The 12,140-nt window shown below is 38.7% G+C and overlaps 1 protein-coding gene across 1 annotated transcript in view; it reads right to left on the minus strand.

Moving 5' to 3' along the window:
- Window positions 1–12,140, minus strand: part of FAM81B (family with sequence similarity 81 member B) — a 64,941-nt gene that overhangs the window by 23,794 nt on the left and 29,007 nt on the right. Inside the window, exon 4 of the mRNA XM_067568972.1 lies at window positions 4,646–4,764. Within this exon, the coding sequence (XP_067425073.1) occupies window positions 4,646–4,764 (119 nt within the window). The remainder of the gene's footprint in view (window positions 1–4,645; window positions 4,765–12,140) is intronic.

Here is a 12,140-nt window from a genome sequence, read left to right on the forward strand (position 1 = left end):
TGTGCCAAGGGAACTAAGGTACAAATTCAGTGGGAGCCTATCATTATGAGTAGGTGATTAATGCTTCTGTTTAAAAAAATAGTAAATTAGTCACATAACTATGCAAATTTGTCTCCACCCCACTTTGGCTTTTGGAATTCCCAGTTTGAACATTGACTAATACAGAGATACTAAATTAAATTTATTTTACAGTGGAGAGCAAAGAAATGTGACAAATTAAATTACTGTTCATGATTATAATTGTATTCCATTTTTTCAGTACTGGGTCACTTCCCTTTTTCAGTGGTTCCCAACACTGCAGGTAAAGTGCCCAATTAAGGCTCAGCATTTCCAGAGGGGAACTCTAGTAATAAGCAAAATGAAAGTTCTTATGATGCAGAAATCATATAATTGTACTGTACCTTAACCTAACAGCAATTATTCATACAGAACTCCATTAAAAATTGACTGTTTAAGTGCAGCTAGTAAAGTCAATCCTGGTGCTGTAACATCAGCAAGTTTTGCTGAGGTTAGGAGACTTGCCTTTCTCTCTTTTTAAAAATAAATGAGATTCTTGGACTTAGTTTCTAGAATACTACTGGTAGTGATTTAGGCCCCATGCATGTTCTGGTCATTAAATGTAAGCAGCAGTGTTTCCTTTTCAGGTGTTGTTTTCTGCAGTTCTTTTCATTCCTGTGCAGAGGGGCCAGTCCAAAGCTAGTGTCAGAATCTTCTTGTTGTGACATCACACTAATTTCCATGGGAAGTGACTATTGCAGCCTTTCAGAATAGATTAGTCTATCAATGCATGGATAAGGCAGGAGAAGGAAGATGGGGCTGACTGAAAAGAAGAAAACACTTATTTACATACAAATATCTCGGGGGTGAATTGTACTCTCCCACGTATAAAGCTTTGGAAGGATGGGATTTAGGTGGAAATTCCGTAACGTCAAAGCCCACAGAGTTTTCAAGGCATCATTCCATCCAGGGGACTGGGTTACAGTGGCAACTCTGGGGGTGATCAAACACCATTGTGGAACACTAAGGGATCCCACAGAGCAAACCCATGAGTCTGTGGAGGAAGAGAGAGACAATGGAGAACCCAAAAGCAGGCTAACAGTGAAACTACTGAAGTTATTCTGCTTGCCTAGTGGTTCAGAAAAATTCAAGCATATTGTCCCACGTTCAGCAACAGTCTAAAGGTAGCAGCCCCTGTACCCATCAAGGTGCATAATGGAAAAGGTTACAGGACGAGGCGTGTTTAATTAGGCACTACTGAAAAATCTCAGCAGTTACTCAGTAAGCATGCTCACAAATGATTTTTCAATCGCTTAAAACTGTATTAGAGAGACAAGGTGAGTGAGGTAATAACTTTTATTGGACCAACTTCTGTTGGTGAAAGAGACCAGCTTTGGAGCTACTCAGAGTTGTTTTTCAGGTCAGGGAAAGGTACAGAGAGTGTCGCAGCTAAATACAAGGTGGAACAAATTGGCTAGCATAGTTAGTTAACACACATTCGAGTGACCATTCTAGTTGAAGTGGCCTGTTAACACCTCTCAAGTCTTAGTACAAAAAAAGGTGGTTAGTGGGTTACAGATTGTTGTAATCAGCCATAAATCCAGTGTCTTTACTAAGACCGTGATGGTTTAGTGTTTAGCAAAGTTATGACTTTAAGCTCCCATACTTGTCTTTTGAAGTGCATACTTGTCCCATATGGACATTAAGCTTTAAGCTCCCATACTTGTCTTTTGGTGTGAACTGCATTGACAAGCTAAATTGCAAGTGGGGCTGTTGCGGTACACCTCAGTGGGCACTATTCACATACCAAGTCGCAACTTCATCTTTTTCGAGTTATTTGTGGGGGGAAGAAGGGAGTGTGCCAGTAATTTTTTACAATAAGACAAGTATATTGTTTTTCAGCTTTGCTTTACTCATATGGCTGAATGGATTTCCCCTTAAGTTTAAAAAAAAACCAAAACAAATTTCTTTAGGTTGAGTACAACTATGGAAAATGTCAGTCCAAAGCAAAATTTAGGACAATTCTGAGCATATAAAAAATGGGTTTTGCAATCCCTAGTATCTGCTTATCAAGTGACTAATATAATGGGCCAGATTCTCAGATGGTGTAAATTGGCATAACTACATGGATTATAATAGAAATGTGTTGATTTACACAAGTAGAGAATCTGGCCCAATATGTATAATTTTGACAATAGGCTTCCAGCACTGCTATGCATTAGCCAACAAAATTTGGCTTCCTCAGGGGCAAATGCTCCACTCCAAAGGGTGGGAGTCCCAAATGCAGGCAGACTACTGCAGTTCTATTCCTGGTGAGGGAGTGAGGAAGGAGTGGTGAAGAAGAGGGAGGGTTGCAGATGAATGGAATACATAGCTCTTTGGAGCTCATTGGGGCACTTTTGCTGTCAGACCAGGTGGATGGCTAGTGGATCCATCACTATGCAGGTAATCTTCTAACCATTCCCTTTCTGGAGGGGGTATGATTCTTCCATGGGAGTTGCTACAGTCCTAAAAGTACAATAGATTAATAGAGTTTTAGGCCAGAAGGGGTCATTAGATCACCTAGTCTCAACTCCTGTGTATCACAGGGGCTGTCTGCAAATTATGTAACATATTTGTAGTGGTTTTTCAAGATTTTCCCCCCTCCCTCCTTTTAACACTGAAAAAATATACAAAATTAAGGACCCACCCCGTAATATGTCACATAATTCATGGACAGCCCCACAGGCTATTACATTTCACCCAGTTATTCCTGTATTGAGCCCAGTAATTTCTGTTTGACTAAAAGCATGATTTCTGGAAAGTCATCCAGACTGGATATGAAGACAAGAAGAGAGGGAGAAACTACCACTTCCTTTGGTAGTTTGTTCCAGTAGTTAATTATCCTCATTGTTAAAATTTTTGTTTGTCTAGCTTCAGTTTCCAAACATTGGGTCTTATTAGGCCTTTCTCTACTAGATTAAAGAACACTTTAGGAGCAGTATTTTCTCCCTGTAAAGGTACTTATACACAGTCTCACCAATGCCACAGATACAGGTAAAAATAATTTCCCTATTCATACTCACTACTTCCCTGTTTATAAATCCAAGAATCACATTAGTTCTTCCTGCCACAGCATTGCACTAGGAGCGCATGTTTAACTGCACTGTGACCCTTAAATCCTTTTCAGTCACTGCTTTCCTGATACACCCCCACATCCTGTAGGCATGGCCTGCATTCCTTGTTCTAGATGCATATGGCTGCATTTTGTTTGAATAAGGCTACATTACCAAGTGATCCAGATTGAACTGTCGTCATCATTATTTACCATTCTACCAATTATCCTGTCATCTGCAAATTTTATTAGCAGTGATTTTATATTTACTTCCAGATCATGATAAAAATGTTGAATAGAATCAGGACTAGTACCAATTTCTGCAGAACCCCACTAGAAACACCTGCATTCAATCATCAGTCCCCTACTTTTTGAGATCTGTCTGTTCACCAGTTCTTAATGCAGCCAACGTATGCCCTATAGATATTGTGTAGTGTATTTTTAAATCAGAATGTTGTGCAGTACTAAGCCAAGCACCTTACAAAAGACTAAATATATTACATCTACATAGCTGCCTTTATCAACCATATCTGTAATCTCATAGACGGGTGTGCACAAGGGGAGCAAGCAGGAGGACTGGCCCCCCCAATAAACATGAGGAGACACAGAGCTCCTTTGGCTCCTGTGGCCCCAGTGGGAGGGGCGGGAACACAGAGCTCCCCCGGATCCCAGCAGTTGCACAGAATGTGCCCCTCCAAAAATGCTGGCATTTAAATTCCTGCGCACGCCCCTGCTCGTAGAAGAATTGTCAGTTTTATTTGTCATAAAACCATATTGACTGGCATTAATTATAGTCCAGTTATTTAATTCTTTTTCAATTGAATAACATGTCAGCTTTTCCTTTCTTTTGACCAGCACTGATGTCAGGCTAAGCAGCCTGGAACATCCTGCTTGCCCTTTTTGAATATTGTCTTCTGGAATTTCCCCAGTATTCCCAGATTTAGTAAAAATTAACTTCAGTGGGCCAGGGAGCTCCTCTTTATTGGGTGCAAGTTTTCTGGGCCAGTATTTGCCACAGCATAGCCTTTGGGGAAGGAGTCTGGGTAAATCTTTCCCTAGCATCCTGAAAATTTCCCGAGCGCAACACTAATCTACATATTCCAAAATACTGAATACACTGTGCAGACTACAGCAATCCCTTCATCTACCTCTAAAACACATTCATCTCGGGGGAGGAACACAGCAGTGCTTAACTGTTGTACGATAGCATTTCTGTTCTCAGTTTTAGGAGAGGAAATGAGGAATTCTATGTCATACATAATTGAAACAATAGGGAATTTAGGTAGGGGGATGCAATTACTCATGTTGAAATCTAGCCAGCACATCAAGGATAACATCTCTAAAATGTTCTAAGTTTCTGAAGAGGAACTGAGGCCGAAAGATGTGGTTATTATTCATTAACATTATATATTTTACTATCACATTGGATCTGATTCTCATTAAATCACACTGCTCTGGCAGTGTAAAAGGGAGTAAATATATTTTATACTTTAAGGCCCCTTTACCCAACTAGAGCAGTGTAAATGAGAATCAGGTCCATTATGTTTTATTTACCTGGCCACCCTTCCACGCAGGTCTCCAAATCCATGTAGGTATTTATGGTCCAGACTTTGAACAGCAAAAGTAGTTCCTGTTGTCACATTATCTCTTGTTCTTATTTGCTTCTCCAAAACCTATAAATCATAGTCACATCAATTTAGCTTGTTTAGTTTACCACTTCATTATTCATTTATTATTATTTCAAAGTTTAGCAAAATCATCATTTAAAGCAGGAGCTTTCAAACTGTTCATTTCCATTTCTACAGTACAGCTTTACTCCTTTATAGTGTCTATCTGAATTACACAAATAAAAACAACATTACAAGAACACTAAAGTTGCGAAGTCAAGCAATCAAAAGTTAGTAAATCCTGACATTTGCCCCCTTTATGAATATACATTATGATTCAGTCTTTAATTACATGATTTCATGCTATTTTTTCTACAGGACCTGTGCCTCATTCAAGTGTACAGAATGAACTATTTTATCCTCATTGTTCAATGTGTTGTACCACACCTTATTTACTATATTGTATTCAAACCCTACTCTGAAGACAAAGTTTTTAATATCCTCAGGTGCTTTTCAAAAGTGCTCATCACTATAATATCTGAGTGCTTCACACATGTTAAATTCTTTTAATAAAAATCCTGTGAGGTGAGGGTGTGGTATTATTCCCATTTTACAGATGAGTAAGTAAGGCACAGAGAGATTAAGGTAAAAAATATCTATTTATTTTGTGTACTCAAAATTTTGGAAGCTAAGATATGGGATGTGAACTTGAGGCTGAAGAGAATCCTAATGGAAGCAGGAAAGAATCCACTGCTTGTCCTTCACGTGGAAACAAATGATACTGCTAGATTCTTGCTGGGATGCATCAAAGAAACTATGCCAGGTTGAGGAAGACACTTAAAGAAATGGGGGCTCAGGTGATCTTCAGTGAAATTCTACTTGTCCCTACAGCACAGTGAAGATGAGATAAGATCATGATGATCAACAGATGGCTCAAGCAATGGTGCTATAAGGAGGGTTTTGAGATGTTCAATCACTGGGAGGCATTCACGGATGGAGGACTGTTCTCATGGGATGGACTCCACCTGAGCAGGGAGGAAAATAGACTTCTGGGATGGAGGCTGGCACAACTGATTGAAAGAGCTTTAAACTAGCAATTTGTGGGAGACAGTTGGAAGATGCTTATGTAATCTCCATGCCTGATTCCAATACTGAGTGGGATGAAAATCAGGTAAAAGAGAATACAGCAATGGAGAAAAGAACAGCAAAGTGTAGGAGAAAGTACCAACACTAATGACAGTAAGCTAGATAGGTAATAATGGCTGTAAAATGAGTGCCTCTAATCTGGCAAGGAATGTGGTTGAAGCCAAGCAGAAATGACTAAGATGTCTGCTTACCAGTGTAAGAAGCCTGGGTAACAAAATGGAGGAAGTAGAGCTACTGGTGCAGAAAGTGAAACCAGACATTATGGGGATATAGGAAACATGGTGGAATAGTAGTCATAACCGGAATACAGATGCTGTTCATGAAAGATAGAAATAAAGATAAAGGTGGTGGAGTAGCATTGTATATTAATGACTGACAAGGTAGACTGTAAAGAAATAAGAAGTGATGGAATAGATAAAACAGAATTTGTTTGGGTCAAAATCACTTTGAGGAAGAAAGGTAACAGAGGCTCCATTGGGATAGTGCTTGGGGTGTGCTACAGACCACCAGGATCTAACCTGGATATGGATAGAGACCTCTTTTAATATTTTTAATGAAATAAATTGTACATCATAATTGTGATTATGGGAGACTTTAATTTCCCAGTATTTGAATGACAAATACTACTAATAATGGTAAGGCAAAGATATTCCAGGATGTGATAGCTGACAGATTTCTTCAATAAATAGTCACTGAACCAGCAAGACGTGATGCCATTTTAGATTTAGTATTGTTGAGTAGCAAAGACCTCTTAAAAGAACTGGTTGTAGAGGATGACTTTGGTTCAAGTGATCATGAGTTAATTCAGTTTAAACTGAATGGAAGGACAAACTAAAATAGGTCTGCAATTAGGTCCTTGATTTCAAAAGGGTAAACTTTAAAAAATGAAGAAATTAGGTAAGGAAGTAAACTGTACTGAAGAAATCAAGGATCTGAATGTGGAGGAGGATTGGAATTACTTTAAGTCAAAGTTGCAGAAACTATCTGAAACATGCATCCCAAGCAAGGAGAAAAAATGTGTAGGTTGCAGACCAAACTGGGAGAACAAGCATCTCAAACAGGTTATTAAGAGAAAGCAGAAAGCCTACAAGGAATGGAAGAAGGGATGTATCAGCAAGGAAAGCTACCTCTTGGAGGTCAGACAGCGTAGGGGAAAAGTGAGAACTGTCAAAAGCCAAGCAGAGTTGGACCTTGCAAAGAAAATAAAAACCAATAGTAAAAGATTCTTTAGCCATATACATAACAAGAAAACAGGGAAAGACATAGACCATTAAGCACTGAGGATGGGGTGGAGATTAAAGATAATCTAGTTATGGCCAACACCTAAACAAAATTTTGTCTCAGTTTTTAATAAGAGTAATGAGGAGCTTAGGGAAAGTGGCAGGATGGCTAAAGGGAACAAGGATATGGAAATAGAAATTACCATATCCAAAGTAAAAGCCAAACTCTAATAATTTAGTGGGACCAAACGTGGGAGGGAAGAGGGCAGATAATCTCCATCCAAGAATACTCAGAGATCGCACCCTATATACTGGAGAATCTGCAAATATAGTACTTATATTTAAGAAAGGAAAAAATGTGATTCAGGAAACCATAGGCCTGTTAGTTTAACCTCAATTGTATGCAAGGTCTTAGAACAAATTTTAAAAGCGAGGGTATTTAAGGATATAGTGGGAAATGGTAATTGAGATAACATACAACATGGTTTTACAAAAGGTGGATCATGCCAGACTAGATACCTTTCTTTGAGAAGAGAACTGATTTTATAGACAAATGAAAGACAGCAAATTTAATCTACCTGGATTTGAGTAGAGCATTTGTACCACATGGTTAAATTTCCAAAAATGGGGATTAATAAGAGAATCAAAAGGTGGGTAAGGAAATGGTTAAATGGTAAACTACAAGGGTCATGCTGAAAGGTGAACTGTCAGACTGCAGGGAGGTTGTCACATTCCAGGGTGTAAACAAGACCAGTGAGAGGTTTGTCACTGCCTGCCCTGTAATCCTGGGTGCCTCACAATGCTTTGCAGTTGTAGCTCCCATCCTGGGCTGCTCACAAACAGCCTACCAACATGCAAGTGCAGCTCACTCTCTGAGTGTCTGTGTATAGCTACAGCCCTGGCCCAGCAACTCTGACCTGAGCAGCCTGTCAGCAACACTCCAGTCTCACTCTGGCTTTTACCAGTCTTGGTTACTACTTGCAGGGTGACCTCAACACATTCCCAGTCCTGAATTTCCCCCAAAACGTGTGTTCTACACTCTCCAGCCCTCTCCAGATATTAAAGGTCTGTTGCCCCTGTAAGGGGTCAATATTCAATAGTTCGCTACTTTAACTGGAGTTACATAAACAGTTCAGTTTAAACGCAACAGTGGATTAGTTTTGATTTAAAAAAGAAAACAAGTTAACTTAACTACTAAGACAGAGATTTTAAATGAGTACAAGTATAAGGTATTAAAGTCAGAAATGAGTACAAGAGAAATAAAGATAATATTTGGGGTTGAGAAGGAATTTTCGCCCAGATCAGACTGGCAGAAACCCTGAGGGTTTTTAGCCTTCCTCTGCAGTGTGAGGCATGGGTCTCTTGCTGGTTTTACCTAGAGTAAATGGTGGACTGTCTGTAACTTTGTCTTTAAATGAAGATTTGAGAACTTCAGTAACTCAGCCAGGCCTACTTATGGGCCTACAGCAGGAGTGGATGGGTGAGGTTCTGTGGCCTGCGATGTGCGGGAGGACAGACTAGATGATCATAATGGTCCCTTCATGGCTTACAAACTATGAATCTATGAGATGCTTAGGACCTGACTTTTTCCCCCAGAGATTTATCATTATATAGCAGTTAATATGTCCAAAGTACAACTTTGTGATTTTTTTTTTAACATGGGCAAAACACCTTTTTCACTAGTCTTTTTTCTCAGAAGTGACTATACCATTTTGTGTATGTATATATATATATATATATATATATATATATATATATATAATAAATCTGAGGCAGACAACCAACATGGGAAAGGGAAATTTCAACTTGAAATTAAGGTTTGGCAAAGTTATAAGTAACTGAAAACAGGGGTCGTATGATGAGAACTGGAAGGCAAACTTAATATGAGGCAGTGCTACTAGCCCCACCTATAATGCGGTACATCTGATATAACTAACAGAGATGAGTAAACATTTTAGGATGAGTTCCAAGCTGAAGAGGAGAGAAGACATATACATTGAAAATTCCTACACTGCATAAACACAGTAGCAGATTTTTCAAGATATCTGTTGATTAGACCTGAGTAAAACATCCTATGTGAAATGAGAATCACTTGAGATTTGCCTGTTGTGAAGTTCCTGGAGCTTCCTGAAACATGCAGTGCTTAATGCAACATTTTTGAATCAGTAAAATTATCACTGAAGCTGGCTACCATTTTTTCTTTGTTACACAGAACTTAGCAAAAGTTCTGAAGGCAGCTTTTGTGGTTCATTTCAGATATTGAGCTGACTTTGGTTGTATTGTGGAAGTAATAGAGATGAAAGTCACACCGCATTTGTTCTGAATCCCAGACTGTCTGAGCCCATCCCAGGTATTCCTGAGTTAACAGAAACAATTTTGACTTGTTCTAACACGCTGTCAAAGAGTCAGAAAAAATTATAGGCCTGATTCATGGTTGCCCTATGTTTTTATACCACTTAGATTGGTACAAAATTGGCAGGCATAAGGGCCCTATTACCACCAGAGAGTACCCTTAACATAAATGGCCCCAACATCAGCTCTGTACTATCTCTGCAGCAGAAGGAGGCATTCTAGCATTGGCTCGAGAGAGGTGGATCATGGGAAAACTGAGGGGGCTGGGAAATTTTGAGAGCAAAATGTAATGACAATCTTTTCACTCTGTGTGTACAGCTCTAATGACAATGCACATAGTGTCAGAACTAATGAGCTTACATTTATTTTTGTTCTTTGGCAGAAAAATGTTATTCTCAAAAGGTCAAGTGTATTAGCACAGCTCAGATGATTCATTTGTCGTATGTCTAACAAGGCAAATTCGATGTGGTAAATCCATAAAGATAGAAACGTTGAATGAAAGACACTTGATCTTTGGTTGGCAAAAGCAGTATGTGTCTGTAATTTATTAAGATGAAAAGCACCAATATCCTATTTATTGAGAGAAATCACTATTTCAGTTCTTCATTTAATTCCCTGGACCCCAAACAGTTATTAAATTCCCACAACTTGCCAACTCTGGAAGAGTGAAATATATTCAAATAACTGCATGTGTGAAAGCTGTTCACTGTTGGTCAAAGTCAGTGTTTAATCATTTTTAAGTGATCTATTATTATTTTATGATAATTGAAGGAACAATGGTAAGTATTTAAAAAAGCAGTTTTTAATTTTGATGATTCTGCCTGTGGTTTGAAATCCTCTAGAAGCTTGAATTGTGTTTCATTCACTCATGGTTTTGTTGTTTTCCATCTCACAAACACTGATTGCTTTTATCCTGCTGTGTCTTACGCAACACCAGCCACCACTGTTTTATGATTCTATTGTGGTTACCTCCTTGTGCTAAGCATCATTAATGATGTCATCAAAATGTCAGGATGGTTCTGAGAACAGTTTTTTAACTTAAATTCTTCCTATTAGCTGCCTTTGCCAAAAACTGAATTAATAACGACTATTACATTTTCTGGTGGATTTAAAAAGACGAATTCCAGGTTAGAGAACGTCCCCAGATTATAACAGTTTTAGAGTACTCAGATTTTGGAGAGGAGGGGGTAAATTACTTCATTTACATATCTTTTAAAAATGCTATGAATGATGAAGATTTTAAGCCTATGTGTGCTCACCACCTAGCTCCTTATTTTTTATAATAATAATAAAAAATAATATTTGTATTGTGGTAACACCTAGGAGCCTGCATCATGGACGGGTCCCATTTTGAAAGGCATTTTATAAACAGAACAAATAAATGGTAAGCTCTTTGGGGCAGGAAGTATCAAAGTACAATTTCCATGGTGCTCCAGGGAAAATGAAGGTGGGTTAATGAGAATATGGGATGGAAAATGAGTGGTTTGGATGTAGATGCCTGGATGGGAGGGAGGGATGGATGGGTCCTATCCAGGGGCGTGGGTTGTGAAGGAGCTGTGTGCCAAGGCTTGAAGGGACCGCTTGATGGGCTCCCCCTGGCACTGTTGTCTTGGTGTGGTGGGAAACTAAGGCTGCAGCAAATCTGGAGGCCAAATTCAGTCATTAAAGTGTGGAATAGAGGAATTTTAAGTGAAAATTTCTGTGCAACTGAACTTGGAGTTGCTACCAATCTTCCATATTTCTGGCATATTACTGAGAATTATATCATTAGCATTTCTTGAAGGTTCAATAGTTTAAATTGTCAGTCTTGCCATTTAATTACCACGGTGTTGAGCATAACATTTAAAGATAACTCATGAAAAATATGGGATGATTAAAGGCTTTTGTTAAAGTTCAAGCAAGAGGGGTTACTAACGTGTTTTAGGTTTTCAATTTGCTATTAGTGCATCAAATAGTTCACAAGAGACATTAACAGTCAAGATTCAGCTGTATAATTTTGTAAAGAGTTACCCCTTGTCAAACCCTCACAATCATCACACATAGCAAAACTGTACCTGAAGTCTGCACCTAAAGAAATTAACTTATAATCAGACAAAAGAATTGTAGGGTGAGAATAACATCTGGGATATGATTCTGGCAAAACACAGAACCATACATAGTTGATTTTGACCATCCCAGGTAGGGCTAGGGGAATCAGCTGATATAAAACAAATCTTATGGTTTTATACTGCTGCTCATCACTGCAATATCTGAATGTCTAAAATAAAACAGATATAAAATAAACACAAGCCCCAAACCTCATTCAAATTAATTTCAAGCGAGCCACTGCTTCCCAGATTCATTTTTGTTTGTATGAATACCCAAGAAGTTCAGATGTTTGTTCAAATTATCTGAAATTATTGAGGCAGTTGAAAGGGCATAGTGAGGTGCTGAGTATTTCCCAGAGTCTGCTAAGTGCCCTCCCACTTCCACTGAATTCAGTGGGAAGAGGAGGACATTAGTATCTCTCAGGACAAGAAAATTAGAAGAGTGGTCTCTTTCTGGAAGCCAGGAAGTACAGAGAGATTTCAGAAACAAAACAAAACAAAAACAAAAGCCAATACATTTTTTTAAACTACAAAGGCTAGGGTCAGATTCATTTCCAGTGTGGGTAAGGAAGAGTCAAAGAGTTCAGATAAATAAGGTATGACTTGAACTTTCTTCCCAATCTTGAGCTAAGTTTTG

The sequence above is a fragment of the Emydura macquarii genome, unplaced genomic scaffold, assembly GCF_026122565.2.
Source record: "Emydura macquarii macquarii isolate MOO-44397 ecotype Brisbane River unplaced genomic scaffold, CSIRO-AGI_Emac_v2 contig_2897, whole genome shotgun sequence".
NCBI lineage: Eukaryota > Metazoa > Chordata > Testudines > Chelidae > Emydura > Emydura macquarii.